General features: G+C 39.7%; 1 protein-coding gene across 1 annotated transcript in view; it reads left to right on the top strand.

Moving 5' to 3' along the window:
• The window catches only part of HS6ST3 (heparan sulfate 6-O-sulfotransferase 3), a 739,791-nt gene extending 720,797 nt beyond the window's left edge, over window positions 1–18,994 (top strand). Inside the window, exon 2 of the mRNA XM_012458623.2 lies at window positions 12,194–18,994. Coding sequence (XP_012314046.2) covers window positions 12,194–12,902 — 709 coding nt within the window. The 3' untranslated portion in view covers window positions 12,903–18,994. The remainder of the gene's footprint in view (window positions 1–12,193) is intronic.
• Window positions 18,995–24,601: the final 5,607 nt, after the last annotated feature.

The raw sequence follows: 24,601 nt of genomic DNA, 5'->3' as shown, positions 1-24,601 counted from the left end.
GTGAATAAGTGGATTTTGGAGAGAACCTGATTAGGGCTCTGCATTATTTCCAGCATAATTTGGTTTTCCCTAGATTAGTTTGTGGAGTGACACTGGCATCTAGTCACGAATGAATTACTAACCCTGCCTGTTGTTCCTAGCATGGAGAAAAATATCATGGGTGGGAGCCGAAGAAGAAAAAGAGAAGATAAAATGAAAGAGAAAAGCGCTGGTGTTTGGGCCTGGATAAACATATGGAAGTTAAAGATGGTGTCTGTTTCCCATTTTGTCTTCAATGCACAGGTGCAATTAGCAAAAATACTAGTTACACCACTTGGTTGGGAGTGAGCGAGGAGGCTAGTGCACAGGTAATGCAGGCCAAGGGGAAGGGTTGAGCGGCAACCACTTTGCTGTTCAGGAGCTGTGGAAAATTCCAAGCTCTCACACTATCCTTCTTGGTGTTTTTTTGATACAGAGCTTTGGCAGTGTGCAAGTACCTTTCAGAATATTCATAAAAGGCTACAAGGGTTGTTGTATCAAAAGAACTCCAAATTCACATTGAATAAGCTCCCACTAGCCAAAAATTGGATAAATCGAGCATCAATAAGGATAATGAGTACAGTGTATTGAAACTTCTTAAGTATGTTTAGGTTCAGGAGCTCATGGGATGTTAAAACAAACAACAATTAAAATCCCCTTTGGAGGAGACTGTAAGAAAGCAACCCACTATTTTGAAAATTAGTAAGTAAAATGAATCAAACATTCATTTGCCTTTCCTATATGAACTCTACCTCAGGATGCCAAACAGTTGATAAGGGTAAGTTTCTTTTTATAGCGGCATTCCAGCTAATAAATGAAAAAAGAGATGACAGAATAAGACTTTCACCATTCTGCAGCCTTCTTCTGGATGAACATCAGCGGCCACTGCCATCATAAAATGAGACCCCCAGACTTTATGTGCCTCCAGATTGAAGTCTGGAACACTGCCTACTTAGAAATGAGTGTATTACTTAAGAACGATTCTTCCACAATCAAAAAACATACCAGAGGGCATATCCATATTCTGGCGCCTCTGGCTTATTCTCTTGGGTCTTCTTTTTCAGTTGATTTCAAAGAAAACAAAAATGAGCTAATATCAGTGAAACCTTGAAACTTGTAGAATACAGTGCTAATTTTGTGTTTTCTTTCTAATTCTTAACTATGTTTGAGCAAAATAAGATGGTGTTGGATAGTCAATAGATGACTCAGCACCTTAAGGTTGGACCACTCGGTGTACCATTCTATCCCAAGCACCTTGCATAGTGTTTTTCATGAGATGCAGAGCCAACACGTGTACTTAAACAAACAATGAACACAGGAACTGAAGTAAAAAAAAAAAAAGAAGTCCCAGCTCTACAACTTTTTACCTGTTGGCCTTAAGAAAATTCTTGGACATGGCCAGCACAGTGGCTCACACCTGTAATACCAGCACTTTGGGAGGCCAAGGCCGGTGGATCACCTGAGGTCAGGAATTGGAGACCAGCATGTCCAACATGGTGAGACCCCGTCTCTGGCAAAGATACAAAAATGAGCCTGGCATGGTGGCAGACACCTGTAATCCCAGGTTCTAGGGAGGCTGAGGCAGGAGAATTGCTTGAACCTGGGAGGCAGAGGTTGCAGTGAGCCGAGATCACACCACTGCACTCCAGCCTGAGAAACAGAGTGAGTCTCTGTCTCAAAAAAAAAAAGAAAGAAAGAAAGAAGAAAAGAAAAAGAAAAGAAAGAAGAGAAAGAAAGAAGAAAAGAAAGAAAGAAAAGAAGAAAGGAAAGAAAATCCTTGGTTATCTCTGAGCATCGGGTTTCTCATCTGTAAAAGTGGACGAAGAATCTCTCTTTTGCTGTCTCTGACATAATATTAAAGTAAAGATCAAATGAAATAATGGATGAGGAAACTAGTTTGAAAACAAAAAATGTTAAACGAAAATTGCTTCAGTTTTTTAAATATTTATTAACACATCTTGTTTAATATTTAAAATTTCACTCTATTTGGACAGTTTATGAGGCTCTAATAATCATGGAGAAGGGAGGACGTTGAAGTGTGGAGTGTGTATATAAATGGTGAGGATCTGCTAGGTGTCAGCTACTGCTGGGCCCTTTATATTCATTATCTTATTCAATAATTCCCACAACACTGTGAAGTAAGTACTGATACCTCAGCTGCTTAGATAAGGAAGCTAAGGCTCCCAGAGGTCCTAGAAGCTAACTAAGTCACACTGAAAGTGAGGTGGGTCTAACATCGGAACTTGAATCTGTCTGACTTCAAACCTATTTTCTTTTCACTCTATGTAAAGTGAAGTTCCCAACATTCTTGAAATTGTGCACTCATGCTTTGTCCAGATGAGTACAGTTTTACTTGTACTTTTCTTAAATCTCTTCCTGAATACAGGCTTTGGGACAGCCAACTTCAGGATTTAGCTACCTTCCCTGAACGCTTTCTTGAGTCTTTATAGCATTGTATTCAAGGAAGATCTATTTTAAGACCAGAAAGAGCATTATGGCATGGAATGAGCCTTGGCTTTATTTCAGTTCTCTTACATAGCTATTTTCAGCATTTATTGTTCTGAGATTACTACAGCTTTTGGTTTCTAGATTCCTTAGGTGTGTTAAAAATGAATGCACCTGCAGTAATTCTCCCTTGTCTCTAACGCCCCTTCCTCATGTGTAAATTTGTTACAGCTTTGTGGGTGTGCTGGGCTCAGGAAAATTGTTTTTATAGCTTCTTCTAAGCTGTAAATATTCAGAGCATCCTCTGGACCCATGCACTCCTGTGCTAAAGTAGAATAAAAGCCCTCTGTTCCTCCTGCTTCATGTCCACCCCTGGCCTTGCAAGATGCTGCCTCTCTCTCATCTCCTGCTGCCTCCCTGCGGATAGACACAAATCCCTCACCCAGTGATGTTCATTTTGCACCTAAAGCTTTGAGTTCAACAAAGGCTAGGCCAGTGCATCATTAAGTCATAAACGGAATCTCCAAGACAGCCTGATTTTTACAAGATGATGGAAGAAACTGCCAAAACTATGAATTACAGACATCATCTAAAAGTAGTACATGACTCAAAGGGTTGTTTGATGACTAAATTGGTAAACACAGGCACAGCACTTAGAAATGTACTTGGGCACAGTATGGACTCAGTAAATGGCCACTTTACTGTTATTCATATCAATTTTTCATTGCACATGGAACATTCCGTATTTTGTGTTAGCATCCTTCTTAATCTTTATTGAGGAGATGACCTTGGAGACATTCTGTGTTTGAGACTGGGGAAGGAATGGAAGCAAGCTGGAATTTCACAAGTATTTTGTTTAATATGCTAAAATGATTACCCAGTCCTGATAGAAGAATGAAGAAAAAATCCTAAAACAGAATAATCTTTCATAAAATATAATGGCAAAATCTAGACAGAGGGAATTAAAAAAAAATTCTTGTGATGTTTTTGGAAAATCTGTATCGAAGCTGTCAAATATAGATTCTAAATATTGGCACACGTGCCTTGCTCTTAAATATTCTGATTTACTTCTTTTCCTGTCCAAATTGGCTGGCGCTAAACAATTACAACGGAGACACCTCATGGTTTCTACCTGTGTAATTCTCACATTCCCTAAAAGCAGTGCCTGAGAAATTAGCTAAGAAGAGAGCATGGCTGAGCACGGAGGGCCTGATAACACAATCTGAGTGTACTATCTGGTGTTCTGCTTTGCCCGGCTGGGATTAGAGCTGCGAGTGAGACTGAATTGGGCCTTATCTCACTCCAGGGCGGCTCCAGGCTTCAGGTGGATACCCACATGCATAAACCACAGCTTTGCAGAGCGCCTTGAGACATTCTCATGCCCAAATCCCAGTGATGCAGCGCAAAGCAGGGCGCCTCTGAACCAAATAATCACGGAAGTCCCTGAATAATGCATGAGAGCAGGACCCTCCCTGGCACATTTGAAACTGTGCTGGGAGGAACTGTACTCAGCAACATAGCAAAAACAAGCCCCTGAAGCATGCATTCCCTGAAATTTATTCTTGTGGCAGCCACTTGGGGGAAAGTGAAAGCAAATGTGACAACCACTCGGAAATCATGGCATTTTAGTGAGTTTGAGGCTCACAGGTTTCCTGTCAATATAAGGCAGCGACTTGACAATATTTGAAATTTCCTCTTATTGATAAGTAACATCTCTCCCTCTAGGGAAGTAGGGGGCTGACTGATCATCATTACGAAACGACCTGTATCATGGAGAAGCCTCTTCTTTGATGCTTTTGTTTGGTTAGTTTTGTACCATATGCAGCTTCCCATGATTAAAGTGAGCTGACACCCAGACGTTGCATACAAACTGCATCTCAAGAGGTCGTTTCTTTGAGGACTGGCACCGAATATAATTGGGTGAAGGACCTCTATCTTTCTGATCCAGATGTTGGCTTTAATAGAGCTGCAGTGCTGATGAGTGGGATTTGATTTCACACATGTTTAGTCTAATTTGATATTCCAGATGTTCATTAAGTGGAAAATAAACAAGTCTCTTTGGAAAGTTGTTTCCCCAACATCTTGTCACCAACTCCAACCAGGCTGTCCTGGAATGGCCGTCTCAGACCAAGGTTCCACACAGAGCACCTTCAGCGCCATGCAGAGCACCTTCCTGGTCCAGCCAGGAGTGGGTAGCGCCTCTTGGCTCCCAGGCAGCCATACTTCCTGTACCCCATGATGTCAGGCCTCATGGAATAGTCAAGTCCTCCCCAGCTTTGACCGTACCTGGATACTATGGGCAAAATCTATATTTAAGCATTTTGACAATGAAACGGGAGAGATTCTCTTGACTCAGGAATTCTACTCCTAGGAATTTATTCTCTACACAAATATTCATGGCTTAGAACGTTCATCAGATTGTTGTTTAAAATAAACCCCCAAGATAGAATGTTCCTAGTTGTCCCAAACTGGAGCTTGGTCATATAAATTACGACACATCCACAAATGGAATATTACGCTCTTCTGAAAGAACATTGTACTCTTATGAAAGAATATTAAATAAGATGGAAAAATGTTCACCCTGTATTTTTAAGTTACATGTTATAAATATATTGTACATTATGAATCCAAGTAACAGATTTGAGATCATAATGAAAATATATTTATAACTTAACATAATAATAAAATATATATATTTAACTGTTGCTAAATATGAGTAAAGTGATTATAGGTCATTTTTATTTTCTTCTTTTTTTTTTTTTTTTTTTGAGACAGAGTCTCACTCTGTCACCCAGGTTGGAGTGCAGTGGTGTAATCTTGGCTCACTGCAACCTCCACCTCCCGGGTTCAACCGATTCTCCTGCCTCAGCCTCCCAAGTGGGGCCCAGCTAATTTTTGTATTTTTTAGCAGAGATAGGGTTTCACCATATTGGCCAGGCTGGTTTTGAACTAGTGACCTCAAGTGATCCTCCCACTTCAGTCTCCCAAAGTGCTGGGATTACAGGTGTGAGCCACTGCCCGACCTACTTTTTTTCTTTTTTACTGTTCTGCACTTCCCATATGTTCCATAACGGCAGTACATTATTGCATATTTAACTGGGGGAAATAATCAATAATTTTAAAAAAGCAAGAACAGCTATATCTGAACTATTCTTCCTTTAAAGTTATCTGGTGCATAAGTGAGGAGAGCCATAACCGAGCCATTCCCCTCCTGAGGGAAGCCCTGTGGGCACTCCTATCCCCTTCATCTTACCTACCGAAGAGAGTCAAGATCCATGGGCAGTAAGTAGAATAGAAATGCATGAGCACAGACAGTCTGGCTGCCTTCTAAGTCAGCATGCGGGAGAAGGTAATGGCAGCTTGGTGCCATGCGATGTGTGGCTTCTGTGTGAGGTAAGATAACCATGTGCATGCATCTCCATTTCCTCCTCCTCACATTGCGAGCACCCTTGGAACCAGTCGCACTGACACACACCACTATCAGCTTCTTAAAGTTCTTTATTACGATACTTCACAGTCCTAGTCTCCAACTTCCCATTGGCTTAGAATATCATTCTTAAATCCCTTAATTTGTTTTCAAGACTTGAATCAAAGGCCTTTTCAAAGCTGTGCCAAAGGGCAGTCTGATTGCTAAGCCTTAACTGCAGCAATACCCCTATCAGATACTCTGCAGGGCAGAAAATGCTCCGTTGAGATAATAAAGAATGGACAGCCCATGATGAGTACACAGCACCAAAGAGAGCCAAGAAATTAATTCCATTCTGAACATTTGGAAATTAACTCCTGCACACAGCAGAGCAGGGCAGAGGGAGCGAAGCTTCACTTTTAAAAAATGCACAGATCAGCTTATGATTAAGATGTGCTGGTCGCCTGTGCATGCTCCATGGTGAGGATCAACAGTCTCCTTTAGATGCCCCAAGTCTACCCCTTGCAATCGTTGACAGTGTTCTTTGTGAGACATGGAGCTTTGGCAAGACGTGGTTCGATGGGGAAAACTCATTCCAAACTGCAGAGTAAGAAAACCTAGAAGAAATGTATTATTTCCAACCTACTTCACAAGCTCTAGGACTCTCCAAAAGAGTGGCTGATAAATGTTATATGTTTATTCACTCCACAAACATTGAACAACTGAACGCAAGGTCATGCATTATATGTCCTGGGGAATCAAAGGTGAGTCAGGCAAGCTTCCCTATCTCAAGTTGTGTAAAGCCTGTACATGTCAGACTGGTTGCTAGAATAAAGATAGCATATGAGGGGATCTCAAGTTTCCGGGGGCAGTGAGGGAGAAATGCCTTCCACAGGGGACATGAGAGCAGGCTGGGTGGAGGAGTTCCTACCTGATCTGGTTTTTATGAATGCATAAAACTATGGAGTGTGGGGCTATTAATTTTGTTGCTTTGTTTTATGAGGGTTAAGCTGTTGGTGGAAGGAATCTGTTTACTAAACTGCATGAACCTAGCATTTTGTATGTTCTTTCAAGTGTGTTCTCATTGGATAGGCGAGTCAAAGCCTCACAAACATGAATTGTTTAAAATCGCCACCAGCAAAGTGATTCCAGGGACTTATACTCCTCATTCTACCATTTGGATGAAGACACTAGCTCTGACTCTTATCTACTGCAGTATTGAAAAGGAAGGATTTGCTAAAAGGAAAGAAAGAAACAGAGAAGAGGAAAAAGTAGCATAGAGAAAGCTGACCACAGAAAGCAGGGGAGAGAGTGGCAGGTGGGTGCATGGCACTTCCTGAATCTGTCTCGGCTTCTTTCTCTTCAACACCCACATTCTGGGGTTATCCCTGCCAGTCTCTTACCGTGGCTGCTGAATGTCTCCTGTGGTCTCTACCTACTTTACATAGAGCTCTTCACACAATTGCTGAATGAGTCTTTCTAAATTAACACTTTCAATTTTAGCAATTCACAATCACATTCAGAGCCTATGGCAATTGGGTCTCAACATTCTGCTCCAGTCAATACCATCCTTGGATTCATTCATTCGTTAAATGAATGTTCAGTGAAATGCAAAACATGAGCTTCCTGGTCAAGTCAGGGTACTCTGCTCTAGGTACATTCTTGAAGAGCTCTCTTAAGTATTCTTTGTCTACTCCTGACCTCTGTAGCTTGCTAATGAATGTGTTTTTCTACTCTACCACACCTGTGCAGTAATACTTGAGAGGATGTTCTTCTTCTTTTTTTTATGTTCTCAACATTTCCAGAAGCAGTTCCTTACACATAGCAAACCCTCAATAAACATGTGTTAATTAAATGACTTGCTAATTAAAGAAGAGAACAAATTATACAATAAGCTGCTCGGTGAAACATAGGTTCTTGAAACAGTAGGGAAGAAACCCAGTAAGTTTAATTTTAAAAATAAATAAATAAACCTCATTGTTACTAATTACTTGTTGTTTAAAATATTCTCCTTTTTGCTCTGAGTCTGTGTTGACTGTTTCTCTCCATATCACTAACCATCACAATCAAATGACAAGTGCATTAGAAGATTATGTATCTTTTTACTCTTTGCACACATTTTAGGCATTTAAAAATGTATCACTTTAGTTTTAGTAGAGGAAATAAAGGCATATTTATCAAAGGCAATATTAGACTTGATTATTAAAATATACTTATTTCATGTAATAATTTTCTTTTACATAGCAATCATTTATTGAACATCTGCTGTGAGCAGGGCTTTGCAGTAGGTGCTGGGACTTTTGCTGGGGATCTGAGGCCTAAGGTAGGGTTATCAAAAAGGAACTTAGAGGGTAGATGTGACCAAGACAGCTACATTTAAGTTAAAAGTGCAGTAAGTGATACAGTAAACTCTATAGGCTGGAAAGTCAAGGAAGATGGATGTGAGCCTTGAGCTGTGCCAGGGAAGATGAGCAGGATACCAAAGAGCAAAGAAAGGGAAAGACTTTCAAAGTAAGAGAAGGCGGTAATACCTTTGTGTTGTATTTAGGATTTTTTTTAACATAATCACCTTACAGCAGAACAAGATACTACAAGTGGTTTGAAACCATTATGGAAATGTGTGTGTTCCATTTGGTGGAAATTTAGTAAGCCCTGATGGCGCATATGATAATTACCAGTTAAAATGATTATTGACTTAACCTCATTCCCTAATCTTTCTCAGTATTTGCCCTCATCACCCTCATGGCCACCAAACAGCAGTTCTAAAGGGCTCCAGTTGCTTTACAGACATTCTTAAATGCATTCACCCAAACTCTCTGAGTAAGTGACAAATGGAAGATCTGCTGACAAGATGCTGTCACCAAGGCGAACAAAGTTATCTGTCTGAGGGACTGCTCTGGGCCAGGGATATTGGTGTAACATTCACTTAAGTTGGTAGTTAGCATTTCTTTCACTTTACCAAAATCACTGGGTGCCCAAAATCTCCTTGGGGACAAAGACATATTAGTCTTTGAGTCCCCAGTGCCTAGTCCCAAGTGTTTGGCAAAATAGATGGGGCTTAATTAAAGTTTGGAAAATTGATAAATGAATGAACAGATGGATTGAAGGTGGGGTGCATAGGAGTTTGCTTATTTATTATTTCACTATGTGGGAAGAGCTTAGGTTAACTGCAAGGGAAAATATACAAACAAGTGATATTGTCTATGAGTAGGAGATTGAATTAAACGGAACAGAAGGTTTTCTGTATTGTGGCCACACAGCTCTCAGGTGCTGCCCATTCTTCCTCTCTGGTCTTCATTTTACCCACTTAAAAAATGATTTCCCAACTCCATTGCGCTGTTGAACAAGTAAGACCTAAAAAATAAAGTTGGAGATTTCAGTATTACCGGATCCTTTAAGTACTTTCATTAGAGACTGAATTGGGAGCTATGGGAGCAGGGGAACATGAGTGGGGAGGAGATTCATGAAACCAAAGCAGAGCTTGTCAACAATGAAGGTTGGACGTGTGGCCTGGAGACAGACATCATTTCAACAATGACTTGAGTAGTTTTCTGTCTGAAAGTAGAGAAGCAAGTGAAAAGAGAGAAAAAATTGATATGAGAAAAATGATTTAATTAATCACACTTTCAGGTTTTTTTTCTTCAATATTTGAGTGTTCTTCAACCCTATTGGTTTCAACCCTATTGGTTTATCATTTATTATTGAATTCTTCAACCCTATTGGTTTATTATTACTTTCTAACTTTCTATTTAGTCTGCTTTGCAGGATGGAAACAAACAAAATGTGCATGAGAACATGTCTGTCTAAAGCAATTTCCAGATGCTTTTAGCCACTCAGATTCAGAGCCGTAAGATAGGATGACTTTCTACTTCATCAATAAATATGTTCCACTAAGACGTTTCTATGTTTTGATGTCAGAAAAGAGTTAGTTTCAAATTGACCCTCATGGCTGATAGAACTTCAAAACATTTAAGACTTATTTTATTCATGTAAATGTCGTCCTACAATTTAGCTAGTCAATGTTTGACGCAATGTTAAACTGGATAGTTAAATTTGGACCCAAAACCATTTGAAGCCTAAACCAGTTTCCGTCAGCTTTGAGATTATGTGGAATGAAGGTTTGCAGTGGAATGAAGGTACTGGAAGGTCCGTGGCCAATTTTCTCAACTGAGACAAAACCCTGAAACATGAGCAAGTCCCAACATAGGACTAAAGCAGGATTAACAATGACGTGCCATATGATATTCAACTACAGTAATATCCTCTCTGGGCAAAACTTTATCATCAGTATTTCCTCTTGATGCCCAGAAGCTGTGTCAGTCATTTTCTGCTTTCCCCGCTGACCTTTTGGGAAATTTTCTGACACTGATGAAATTGCCATTCTGTCACAGCGAAAGACAACAGAGTCATGGAAAATGGTGATCGGCAAAAGCAAGAGCTCAGACTGTTCTGTCCTTGGCCGTTTCAATAAATTTCACCTCCTGATTTAAAGGAACGTGAATGTTACTTAAAGATTTTGGAGTTTCTTTAGCACATTTCAAAACTGCCTGGCTTACCTAAGGGTAAGGCTAGACAGTCAAGATAATAGAATATAGAAAACATATAGTTTTAAATATTGTAGCACTTCAGTTCCTCTTTAAAAGCAGAATAACATTGTACCCTTACATTTCTCCTTTTTCAAAAGTTACTTTTAGTTGGTATGCATTTTTTTAATTCAGTTTAGCTTGGCCAAGTTAAACACATACTAGGTTGAGTTTTTCCTACAAAATAGGAGGTTTTCTTTCATTATAATGTAGTGACTATTTTTTAAGTAAATCAGACCAGATTAATCCAAGTTCTACAACTTACGACCAAGATAACTTTGGGCAGCTTATTTTACGTACCATTCCATTGGTAGGCTTCTCAATTCATGGAAAGGATTTTCCTTATTTTGAACCAATTTTTACTTTCCTCTAATGCCTACTGTTTCTCTTTCATTTCTCAACTTCTCCATCTCTCTTCCTGCCTCTTTGCACTTCCCTTGTCCTTTTAAACCACAGGTATCCTAATCTCTAAGTGATTATTCTAAAGAGAACCATTTAATAATAGGTTTCTTTTCAGTAATCCATTAGGTGGCATTAGGTGAGATTTGTGATTGTAATGACCACAGAACCTAAAATTAATAGGTGCTCAATACATAGAAATTATAATTTATATGCTAATATGATGCACAGGAAAGCATGGGAGCTTTGAAATCAAATAGGCCTAACTTAGATTGCAGGTCAGGTATTAACTTGCTCCAGGGTTTGTGGCTATATTTTTCACCTTTCTGAACCTCTGTGGCTTCAGCTTTTATTTTAAAAAGTAATGATAAAACCCATTTTACAAAGTTTTCTTAAGGATCATCTGTGCAAGCATCCATAAAGCATGTAGCACAGTTCCTAACACATTGTAGGAGTCTGAAAAATATTAGTCTTCACACCCAACCCATCCTTCCTCAACCCACCTACCCAAACAGCAGTATAAAGAGATTAAGGAGGCTGGCAGGCACACTGGCTTACACTTGTGATCCCAGCACTTTGGGAGTCCGAGGCGGGTAGATCACTTGAGGTCAGGAGTTCGAAACCAGCCTGGCTAACATCATGAAACCCCATCTCTATTAAATACACAAAAATTAGCTGGGTGTGGTGTCAGGCACCTGTAATCCCAGCTACACAGGAGGCTGAGGAATGAGAATCACTTGAACCTGGGAGGCACGGGTTGCCATGAGCCATGATTGTGCCACTGCACTCCAGCCTGGGTGACAGAGCAAGACTCCCTCTCAGAAAAATAAAAAAGAGAAAGATTAAGGAGAATACAGGTTCGGTCTTCTTCTTTCTAGTACCATGACCTGGGGTAAATCACTTCACCTCCTTCATGTAACTCTATCATGTAGAACCCCATCTACCACAAAGGTTTGCTGTAAGGATCAAATGAAACAGATGAGTAATAACTTTTAAAAATCATGGTGTTTTCTCTAAGTGTAAGGTATCGTTATTGCCAGTAGTAATCTATCAGTGAATAATTGCTGAATGAATGAAGAAATGAACTATCTATTCTTTCCACCCCATCCCTCCCCACACTGGAGCAAGGAGGAAAAACTCGACAAACTAAGTATTGAACCCTGGTGCATATATCTTACGGAAACATATGCGTACATTAATAGGCACAAAAGCAGGCAAATACTCTCACATGGACATTTGGCAAAAGAGTCCCTTGACTCGGTGCTGATGTAAAATTATAGAAGTTAACATCCCTCCTGTTAGAGTTGTCAACTACTGACACTCTTCCTCTAATTTCTTCTAGGAATTTCTATTACATCACAATGTTACGGGATCCAGTGTCGCGTTACCTGAGTGAGTGGAAACACGTCCAGAGAGGGGCCACGTGGAAAACCTCTCTTCACATGTGTGATGGAAGAAGCCCCACCCCCGATGAGCTGCCTACCTGCTACCCTGGGGATGACTGGTCTGGGGTCAGCTTGCGGGAGTTTATGGATTGCAGCTACAATCTGGCTAACAATCGCCAGGTGCGCATGCTGGCTGACCTCAGCTTGGTGGGCTGCTACAACTTGACTTTCATGAACGAGAGTGAAAGAAACACCATCCTGTTGCAGAGTGCAAAGAACAACCTGAAGAACATGGCCTTCTTTGGGCTCACTGAGTTCCAGAGGAAGACACAGTTTCTCTTTGAGAGAACATTCAACCTCAAGTTCATCTCCCCCTTCACGCAGTTCAACATCACGCGGGCTTCTAACGTGGAGATCAATGAGGGTGCCCGCCAGCGCATTGAGGAGCTAAACTTCCTGGACATGAAGCTTTACGAGTATGCAAAAGATCTCTTCCAGCAGCGCTACCACCACACCAAGCAGCTAGAGCACCAGAGGGACCGCCAGAAGCGGCGGGAGGAGCGGAGGCTGCAGCGGGAGCACAGGGTCCACCAGTGGCCCAAAGAGGATGGGGCCACAGAGGGGACTGTCACCGAGGACTACAACAGCCAGGTGGTGAGATGGTGACCCCCTGCCCTCTCCTCTCTCAGGACGGGGAGGATGAGCAGGCACACTGACCTTCTGTTGAGTTACCTTGGAGAAGCTCGGCCGTTCTGAGGATGTCTGGCTGTGTGTACTTGATGTGGACATCTGCTTCCTTCTTTGTCTTCATTTTTATCCAGCTGGAGATTATCCATATTGTTCTTTTTTTTTTTTTTTTTTGACGTTTTGCAATTGGTGATATTAAGTAGGGTAGGAGTGCCTCCCATATAGATCATTTTGAAGGCCAAGGAGAGCAGCCCCAAAAGGAGACAGTACCTTTGATCTCCTTTGAAGGAGCATAGAATAGTTTGGGTACCAGGAACCCACAGAGGCACGCATGAAAAGCCAAATTATGGCTTGGATGTTCTGCTGAAGCTGGTCTATGTCATACTGTCTCCCGTTACGAGAATACCAGTCTGCATAAAGAGAGAGAAAAAGAAAAACATTTCAGCTCTTAGATGAGGTCTTACGCCAACCCCCCCAGGCTGTTGGCTCGCATCTTTGAACTCTATTTGAATGTGACTTAAATCACAAGTAATGTGTTTTGTTGTTGCAGTTGTTTTGAAACAAAATTATCCTGTTAACAACCATAGCTAGAGACCCACATCCTACAAAATCTGGACCTTAAGCCATGCTTTTCCTTCCATCTTTTAGGGAATGGGGAGTGGATCCAGGCCAGGTGAGATTGTGGCCCCTGAGAAATGAACATTGGTAGGAGCATTTAAGAGAAAACTTGCTTATTTGCTAATGCCTAAAGGGGTCTCACTTTACCATTGTTACTTTCAATGTGAGGAATGAATGATAAATTGAGAGAGAAAAAAATATCAGGAAGATCAATATATATGCCTAGCATTTCTAAACTGGCTACATAACCTTAGATTTTAAAGGAAATGTTTCAAAGTTTAACCTTTATGGAGAAGTTATCTTCTTTAATGGGGTACTACCAGTCTTGAAATTTTGCCACCACAGAGAGAAAGATGTTTTTTAAAACCTTGACCCAAAGAATAGGAGCTTAGCTCAAAAATATATTTGAGGTCACTAAATGAATAAGAACTCTGAATTAGGCCAGGAGACATGGAATACCATTCATGCTCTGGTTATCCCAGGCGTTTAGACAAACTCTGCCTCCCAGCATCTTGACTATCTCCAGCCTGATCACTGTTTTCTTCCCGCACCATCTTTACCTGTTGTTAGACTGTGGCCACAGCCAGTAAATCAGGCCAGAGTGTCTAAAACAGGAAAGAAGTGTGCTGCATTGCCAAGTTCTTATTTTCACCTTTTCACAATCCCAACTGCAATAACAAGAATTTTATTGAACAATAAGGGGATATGTATGGAAGAAAGAAGAGAAAGCCTTTGTCTAGCATTTATTAGGAGGATCAGAATGAGTGGGAAGTTTCACAACGGATTGATCTGATCAATCCCTTCAAGGAGCTGAAGGCAAAATGTGTGAAACCCCTAAATCAGATTGAAAAGCCTATTTCATTGATATCCAACATGTTTGATGTTTAAGCCAGCTTTATCTAAGCCACTTCTCAGCCTCCAGAATTCTCTCTCTGGGGTTGTGAGTCAATCAGCCCACAGGCATTCATGGAGTGCTTACCTGCACAGAGGGAAGTCCAGCGGCTCCACCAGACAGACATCTGGAGATGCTCCTCTCACTGTGCTTGGCTTCATCTGGGGTGCAAGGGAAGGCATTATTGGGTGGCTCCCTTGTTCCAGGAACCAGGGGAGGCCCTTTTCATACCTTGAATATATTCTGCACAACGAATGGATATTGTTAGTCTCCGTTTCATATATGAGAAAAGTAAAACCCACAGACAATAAGTAGCTCCTCACGGGTTGTAAGCTAGGTCTAGTTGACTGCAAAGGCCAAGTTCTCTTTACTCCATCACCATATCCATATGGAATAAGGGCTCGTCCTGCCTAAAGCTTCCTGCCAATGATGCAAGAAGCCAGCTGCAATTGCCCAGAAGCATCTGTCTCTAACCCATGAGGGTAGCCCAACTGTGACAGCGCCACGCTAACAGTGACCCAGAGCCACGCTGCCTTGGGTCAGTCCAGCCCTCTCCACATCACTGAGCCATCAATGAGCTGAGAGACTGATGATTTTTTAGAAAGCTGTGTTTTCTGCAAGGGTGAATTAAAAGAGGCCAAGTAAATATTGCTTGTTACTTGGTAGAGATTAGACTCACAAAATATTTCTCCATTTTCAGTGATTTGTTCCTAAAGTAAGAATTGAAGGAGGATTACAGCTGGGATTAATGAGGGGCTATGTCTCTAGCTTCTCATTTCATTGTTAGGATCTAATGTTCTGTCTAGAATAGCAGGACTGCAAATTACCCTTCTGTCTACTCTTGTGACATACACACACAAACATGCACGCATGTGCACACGCACACACACACACAATAACAATCCAGTGTTTTGTCATGTGGAAAATCAAAACAAGTTATAAAGCATTCGGATTGTTTCTTTTAAACTCACTTTAAAATTTTGGCAAGGAATTCATGCATAGCTGAGACTTGGAGGCAGCCCCTGCTCACTTCACACTGTTCCTTAGGCACCTCGGGATTGGTATCAAAGGCTTCTACTGCCTTCTGCTGAAGGCATGATGTATGGGGCTCCACTTGAGACCAGGTATCAGGATGTTCAGAGGGAGCCAGCTCTTTATGTTGGCCCCAGGCCAGTGCTGAGCAAATTAAAAAGACCGACATGGGCTTCCTCCCTCATATAATTTCATTGTAAAGCAGCAAGCTTGTCATACCCATGGGGTCCTATGTTGATAGAAATGGAGAGGTAGGAATGCAGTTTATTCTCCAAAAATTGGCTGCCCACTTCCATGCTGAATGATGCTCAGGGAAGTGACGCCAGCAGAAGGCGTCTGGGCCCAAGGATCCATGGAAGTCAGGAGTGTTAAGTCCCAAACCAAATCAACTCCAGATACATCAGTGTCAAAAGCCCAAGAAAAGCCAAAAAAGAAAAAAACAGTCCCCAAGGGTTCTACGTCCTATTGACTACTGCACTTCTTCCCTTCTCTTGGCAGCGACAGCTCCAGTACCCAGACTGGAGATTGGGATGAGACATCTTTGTGTATATGTGCACGCGCACGTGTGTGTGTGTGTGAGTGTGTGTGTGTGTGAGAGATTAAGGACTAAGATACACACTTACTTAATCTGTCTCCTTCTAGCTTTTAGGCAGCCTACTCTTGGAAACTGGATGAAACTGCCCTAAGAATTATTAGAACGCTCATTATAATTGGTAACATTAACAATCAGTGTTAGATAACAGAGAGGGATACCATGTATTTTTATTGAAAATGATAAAGACATCTTCTCATTTAAAAAGGTAACTTTGTTATAATTAGTTTGATCAAAAGTTTGAAGTACGAGGACTCTGTTATGTCTTTAAAGTAGTTTTTTCAAAAATCTGAGCAGGGATATTACTAATGTTGGCAAGAAAGTCCCCAAGATAGACCTAGCGAGGATATAAGAATAGATCATTAAAAAGTAAATATAAATGGATGGATAGAATTCCCATTCAGCTGTTTTAACACAGAAATTCAAAATAGTGACTTAACATGGAAACTATTTCTCTCTTACTTAAAGGCAAACTGATTTGACAGCTCTGGTATGTGACATTACCAGAAGCCTAGGCCCCCTCCTGTTGCTCTGTCATCCTACTGTGCTGCATCCACCTCATGGACCAAGATGGCTGCTGCAGCTCCTGCCATCATGTTTACATTTAAGATAGTAGAGAGGAAGTAGAGGGAAGTTGCACATATTGCTTTCAGTCACATCTCATGGGTTAGAACCGAGACATTTGCCACATCTAGCTGCAAATAAGGCTAGGGAATGTCTTTATTATTGATTGTCATGTGCCTTGATAAGTGTGGGGGTTCTGTTATTAAAGAAACAATGTGGAAATGAATACCAATAAATACTATCAGTATCTGACACAAAAGGGAACCAAACAATATTTCAAGTGTTTTTTAATGTCACTTAGTTCATCATATGTTTTGCAAGAGATAAAACTAAAATTTATCACTCTGTGTAGCATTTAATGTTTTTCAAAACACTTTTGCATTTGCTGTCTCCTTTGGTCCACATTACAATCTTTTGTGCTAAATAGGACCTCTGTTCATTATGCCACTTGCTAGTTTGGGGTGGAGAGTCGGAGATGTTGAGAGATTTCCCAGCGATTCTAATTTATGATCAAGAAACTTGCTTAGAGCCCCGGTATTTTGACTTCATAGCCTTTCCTACTACTTCATGCAGCTCAGCATCAGTATTGGGATTGGGAATTGCAAGAATATGAAATCTAAATCTTTTGTGATTTATATCATTCCTTACCTTTCTTGACTTGAAAAATGCCAGAGATACTGGCCAAGTTTACTCTCAGCTCCCTGCCTCTAGTGAGGGGGTCTCTTATTAGGAATGAAATATCCAAGATGGGTGGTGTTGCAGGGGAGACCAAAACTCAGAGGACACATTCAAATACTTCTAGCTGGGCGTCCACTCCATCTAACTCAAAAACCTATTCAGTATGAAGGCAGAGGGAATGTGCTCACAACTCCTTATTACGAGAAATCAGTATACCCCCTACTCAAAAAAAAAACCTCCCTTTTTTTATGTCTTCTTCCCCAGGCCTCTGGTACTTTGTCAGCAACAGACTGCTTTCATTCTTAAAGGTTTTATTTGCTGTTAAATGAGTCCTTTTACATACTCACTGGAGAGAGGAAATGCTTTCAGTTGTCCTAAGCTAACATCTGCACACAGAGAGTTTATCTGATTCCTTATCAACCATGACCTCTATCTGAGGTCCTGTATAATGGGATCATTTAGAGATGGAGGTGGAAAGATGACGAATTAAATATATGCCACGCAATACTGAAAAATACAAAAATGACTAAGATATAGTTTCTGTCCTCTAGAACTAGGACAGCCTGGAAACATATGGACTATAATTCTTTTAGCCATTTAAAAGAAATGAGTGAAGAGGATATTGAGACAGGACCAGAGCACTGGAATGGTTGTAGGGACTGAAAGCTGAGTTGGAAGGATCAGATCAAAGAGAAAGCTGGTTTGGACTTACAAAAGAATATCCTGATCTGATCGCAACTGTGACTCAAGGTTTGTCTTTCCCATAGTTGCTGTGCTCCCACTGGTCACCCGAACAACTGCATGTATTCAGGCGGGGTATTAGGGCTGACTGGGTCTGATGATTCTACCCATTTTGTGCCATCTGGGGAGCATGCGAGGGTTCTTTCTCCAAGGCAGTTTTGGCCTTCCTCTCCTCCTCCACCGTCTCCACTGGAAATAAGCCAATGCCTGCTCTCTTCTCTTCTCACCACATTCACCTGGACACATCTGAACTGAATCCTTGAGACTTCAACTTAGCCCTTCTGAGCAAGTGGGCAGGTTCTGAAACCTGTGTGTTTTGTAGCCTAATGAATTGATGGAGTGCACATGAACCCATCTTCATAGCATGTGAAAGAACCAACCTGCCTGGCAGAGGCACAGAAATTTCCAGAGGGCTGGCCTAGTTATCAACACCAGCAACATCTGCAAGACAAAAGCCCTTGAACTTCTAGGCAAGGACTCACGCTAACATAGCAGTACTCCAGATCCGAGAACGCGGATGGACAGGTGTCTCTTGAGCCTGTGTTCCAAGATGTCTGTGGAAAGGATTGCAACTGTCATCCTTTGGCACACTCAGTGGAACCTCTGTTAGATACATGTTCTGCTGCACTACGGGAACTCATCAAAGGGCCAGATTGACATCTTGCCAGAAAAACCAGTGGTCTGAGGAGCAAAAGTTTAGTGTATTTCGGTAATTGTCACATTTGTCTTCCACCTCCTTTACATTTTTTTGTTAACCATGAGATCATGTTTTTTTCCCCCTTTCCTTTTATTCTTTCCCAGAAGCACTTCTGGAGCTTTGATTGCATTATTTCTCTTTTAATGTATCATCTCAGTGTTGGAAAAGAAAAATATGGATCTTTATGTGGTGACCCATTTTAGATGTAAAGATAGTTATTCAATAGATAGTAAATTATTTCTCCGAAGAGATATTTCCTTTTACTTCTGTACAATAATATGTATGAACTCAGTTACTAGGGGACTGTATTGTGACATTATCAACCTTTATTGCTATTTAAAAATGATAGTTTGTAGAACTGAGGATTTCCATTGATGTGAAGCACAATTTAATGAATAAGTTAAAATATTAAACCGTTGTGTGTCAAGAGCAATTGTTTTCCCCTGTGTTTTTGTCAGAGACATTTTTGCAAAATGAACGAAATCACTTCAACACTTTAAGGGATTTATGGAAATGGAATCCGTAGGATCAGCTTTGTTAAACTCAGGAAATCCATGCTTTGGATGCAAATGTGGTTATTGGATGTGAAACATGAAAAGCCATAAAAGACAAAGAAAATATGGGTTGAAACAATGTAGAGCCGCTGAGGCCATAGGATTTCATAAACTCTCAAAAACATAAGCTGCTAAAACCATGGTTCTCAGTAACTCTCCCCCTCCCTGCCCACCCCAGCACATTAAAATCCGCTGTGAAATGTGAAAAAGCCTCCTAGAGATGAAGGGATGAGGTGCAGATTTAAGAAACAGTAGTGGGAGAGAAACAAGGATTGGAGCAAAGGATCTGGGAATTCAGTCTAAAAGCAAAAAAGAGAAAAGGAAGGAAAGGCGGGGCGGGGGAGGGGAAGAGAAAAAGCAGCAGAAGAAAATCACAAGCACTAACATGGGCCTCTCTAGAATGTTAATGTGTATTTCTCCAGTGTGAGATTTTATTTTTAAATAACTAGTTCCTATAATATAAGCAAAGGAGAAATTTTTAGTACAGGAAAAAGCTCATTCATTCAAAAATTTGTTGAACAATGCAACTTACTTGATTTGGTTCAGCTGTGTCCCACCCAAATCTCATCTTGAATTGTAGTTCTCACAATCCCCACAGGTTGTGGGAGAGACCAGGTGGAGATAATTGAATATCATGGAGGCAGTTTCCCCCATGTTGTTCTCATAATAGTGAGTTAGTTCTCATGAGATCTGTTGGTTTTATAAGGGGCTTTTCTCCGGCTTCACTCTGCACTTCTTGCTGCCACCATGTGAAGAAGGATGTGTTTGCTTCCCCTTCTGCTGAACTGTGAGTCAATTAAACCTCTTTCCTTTATAAATTACCCAGTCTTTGGTATGTCTTTATTAGCAATCTGAGAATGGACTAATACATTATTTTTTTGTTCTGTGGAAGTAGGAATTGCGTATTCCTTTCTTGCTTATGGGTGAGATTTGTAACCTTAGAAAAGTGTCATTTGACCATGTCTCTCTATCTAGTCAGAATCATAGGCAAGGCAACTCAACTTTAAAACAACTGAAGTAGACACAGGAAAGGCTCCAAATGACAGTGAAAGTCAAACACACAAACACATGTCATGCATACAGCACACACACACACACACACACACACACACACACAGTGAAAGAGTTTGTGGGCTTTTATCTTCCAAGAAAAACCTCAGATAAGAAAAGGACCTAGAAACATAATGTTCATTTCTCTTCCCATTCACCCTGGAAATAGTGTTGAAAATAAGATTGAAAAAAATGTTGAAAATATTAAAAACCTACTTTCGGTATAATATAGTTTTACTCTCACAGATCAGTTTTAATATAAAATATAAATTTGCAAATTAATGGAGTATAAAATAATCCAACATATATTTTTATTTTTTATAACATGTTAATTTTTTATGATTGTAAAGTAATACATCATCTTAGATAATATGGAAAATACTAGGTAGTAAAAAATCCATACATTATAGAGCCAAACTCCAAGATTATTTTGATCAATCTCTTTCCATACTTTTTATGATAAAATTTTAAATAATGAATATTCTTAGGAAATTGGAATCATACACTCTATGCAGTGGAAATACATATATTAATATCTGAATAACTATTCTTTTAAAATGCAATTTTAATACCTGCATGTAATTTTGCCATTCCCATATTTTTGGTCATTTTAGTCATTTTCAATGTTTCCATTAATATAAATAACACTGAAATTAATATATTTGTATCTAAGAAGTATCTATTTAGAAGTCTCTGTATGCCTGTTTGAGATAGGACAGTAGACCACTTTGTTGTATTATCCCAACAATCTGGAAAGAAAGAAATATTGGAGATTGTCAAACTTACCTAGAAGCAGCTAAAGGAATTGTGGGGAAAAAATGCCATCTATGTAATCAAATAAAATTATATCTATCTCTGTAGAACCACTCCACCTGGCCCAAGACTGAAGTGATCATTCTTTTTTTTTTTTTTTTTTTTTTTTTTTGAGACGGAGTCTCGCTCTTGTTACCCGGGCTGGAGTGCAATGGCGCGATCTCGGCTCACCGCAACCTCCGCCTCCTGGGTTCAGGCAATTCTCCTGCCTCAGCCTCCTGAGTAGCTGGGATTACAGGCACGCACCACCGTGCCCAGCTAATTTTTTTGTATTAGTAGAGACGGGGTTTCACAATGTTGACCAGGATGGTCTCGATCTCTCGACCTCGTGATCCACCCGCCTCGGCCTCCCAAAGTGCTGGGATTACAGGCTTGAGCCACCGCGCCCGGCCTGAAGTGTTCATTCTTTAAGATGTTGGAAGTGTTGGCTGCTGACCGATAGCTCTCAGCTGAGTCTCTCTTGAGGACTTGCCCTTAATTAGAAAGACACTTCCACCAAGGTCATGCCATCTTTGGGGCCATCTAATGATGTTGCTGTGGAGGTGGAGGTCAGGGCTTTTGACTAGTGACAACTCTGAAGGATCGTTTTAGCACCAAAGCGTCCTGTAGGATCAGTTACGGACTTTCTTTCAAAGCACCCCAGTTCGCTATTTCCCTCTGCCCACGCTGGTTCCTTTGCTCCCCCCCATGTGTTCCCAACCAACTTTCCACACACACATCTCCATCACAGACTGTGCTTCTCAGGACACCATGAACTTGCCAAAGAACCCCAGGTTCTCATCTCCATAGCCTTCTGCCTGAGCTACTTCTGTGTCTGAGCACCTGGAGTTGTGCTCTCCTCTCTTTTGAGCGCAGCTATGTTTTTTAACCTGTTTTGGCTTATTTTTTTCCAGTATTTCTCCCTGTTTAAAGCTTAAAGAGGAATCCATGTTAGCTTAGTTGGTCAACTTAATGGAACCAGTCTGCTCTTAAATTTAAAATTTTCCTTTAAGTCCACTTTTCTATTGTTTTTCCATTTTTCAGCTCTTCATCACATCCTTTCGATTTTAAGGCCTTAGATTTTCCTGATTAACTTTCATTCCTTTTCTACTTTGGGGAGCTTTTCTCCCTGTTTGCTCATCTCTTTCATAAACCTTCCTGTTGATATTCATTTCCTTTAATAATATATTTGTTTCCTATTTGTGCCTATAATTTACATATTTTACCTTTCTATTTCTTTAGTTCTCATTTTTAATTTTATGTTTATGATTAGATTTTTCGTCTTTTCTTTGCTTTTTAATTTATTGCTTTCAAACTTAAATTTTATTGGGCTAGTTTTTAGCTTTATTTAAAAAAAAACCAAAAAACATCAATTTAATCCCTCTCTTAATGCCTTCCTTTCCTTTATATTGAGAGTTTATACTCACTTTTCCATCAAAGTTTATTTTAATTTCCCATTGCTATTTGTAGCTGTTCCTTTCCTTTTTTGAAACAAACTTGTTTTATTTCTATTATTTTTAACTAATATGTACTGCTCAGATAATTTCACCTACAAAATTTTTACTTTTTGAACTGCATTGAGGTTCCTTTGGGGTTTTGTATGTGATCAATTCTTATACAAATTTCACGGATACCTAAATTGAATATGTATCGCCTTATCAAATTATATATGTGGACGTAAATATATAAAGTATATATATAAGTATATGTAATATATATTTCTATATACAATAATTGGAATTCTATAATCCTGCTTATATACACATATACATGCATAAAAGCATATTTAATTTATCAGACAGAATGTGTACAAAAATATTTCACCATAATTGTGTTTTTATCAATTCATAACAGTTTTTAGCTTATATATTTTGGGGATTTGTTACTTAGTGTTCATGATGTTCATATTCTTCATTGATGAGGCTACCAGTCTCAATACAAATGGACTTTTTGTATCATTTAATAACTTTTGCTTTAAGTCATTCTCTCATTTTAGTGTTATTTTTAACATTTTATAATTTATGATTCATGTGTAGTTTAACTTTTCTTCACATAATCTAAATCTTTTTATTTTGAACTGTTATAATTTATAGATTACTGTCTTCTGTTGTTTTCTTGTTTTATAATTTTTACTATTTATGCTTTTCTGTTTTATTTTCTCTCATGATAGGCTATGATTTCTTTGTGATCAATGGTAGGAATGCAATCACATTCATTTGACTTTCCTTTATGTAATTTGAAGATGTTCACATTTTTATGCTTCCATTTTCCTGCTTTCAAGTATTTGTTTTAATTATCTGGATAAAAACTCTGGCTTAGAAATAAGATGAGACTGTAGCTTCATACTGTTGTTGCTGCCATACTATTATTATAGTTAGTATGTAACTATATCAAAAGACATGGGGAAATTACACAAACTGAAAACTCTTATCCTGATCTGAAAATACTGAGTTACTTCCAAAGTCAGGTCCTCACAATTCTGAGTAATGCTTGCATGTAACTGATCATTTAAATTATTCAAACAGTTGTTTCCTGTGAAATAAGAAGACATGAAGATAAAGAGGAAATTCGGATCTCACAAATTAGTGTGTAAAAGCCATGGGGAGAGCTTGCTTTCACAATGTCATCAGTTCCTTGAATAATATGTTTGTTCAGAGAAAAAAAACAACAACAAAGGAATGAAAATTTTATCAGAACTACAGAAATGCTACTGTTTTCAGGTTTAATTTATAACTTGCTAAGCCCATCACAATATACACAGAGGAGAGGAGGAAGGAAGTGACCTTCTGTAGTAGATAGCATGATTTTTTTCTTAGTTTGGGAATATGATTTTTAAATATTTTCATGTAAGAATACTGGGAATTTTAATATTACAGTAACAGTTATTGAATAAATATAACACAAGGAATTGTTTTTCTGGAAAGGAAAGACAGTACCTTCACAAATCCATGGTGCTCATTTTATCTGGGGCACAGCCAGGTGCTAATGTTCTCCCCTGCTTGTCTCCTTCCCTACAGGTGTTAGACTACAAGAGTCATTAAATCCTTGCAAATTAGGGCATCACTCCCAGGAGCCCCGCCAGTTAAAGTTTAAGCAGAAACATATGTATTACTGTTCTTCCAAGAAGCCACTGCTGTTGTTTAGTATTCACTTGTGCAACTGTGAGTCACCTCCATGAATCTCCTGCTACTCCCAACCTGCTCTTCATGAGAAGGTAAAAGCAGAAGCACACACAATATGTTAGTCCAGTCGCCACTGATGAGCCATGATCTTCTACTAACACCCTCATTTTCTTTGCTATCTAGGAAAGAAAGCCATCCCTAGATGAGATTCTCAAATTTATAAAAGTTACCCAGTATATTCAACATTGCACCATGAAGTTACATATCTTGGTGTTATGAATTACCAGTTTTACTAAAGGTCATAGCTTTCAATAATTTTCAACAGTTCCTAAACTCATACTACTAA

This window comes from Aotus nancymaae, unplaced genomic scaffold, assembly GCF_030222135.1.
Source record: "Aotus nancymaae isolate 86718 unplaced genomic scaffold, 86718_ANA_hifiasm-v0.15.2.pri h1tg000048l, whole genome shotgun sequence".
Lineage (NCBI taxonomy): Eukaryota > Metazoa > Chordata > Mammalia > Primates > Aotidae > Aotus > Aotus nancymaae.
The sequence above is the reverse complement of the archived record's forward strand: the minus strand, read 5'-3'. Positions and strand labels throughout refer to the sequence as shown.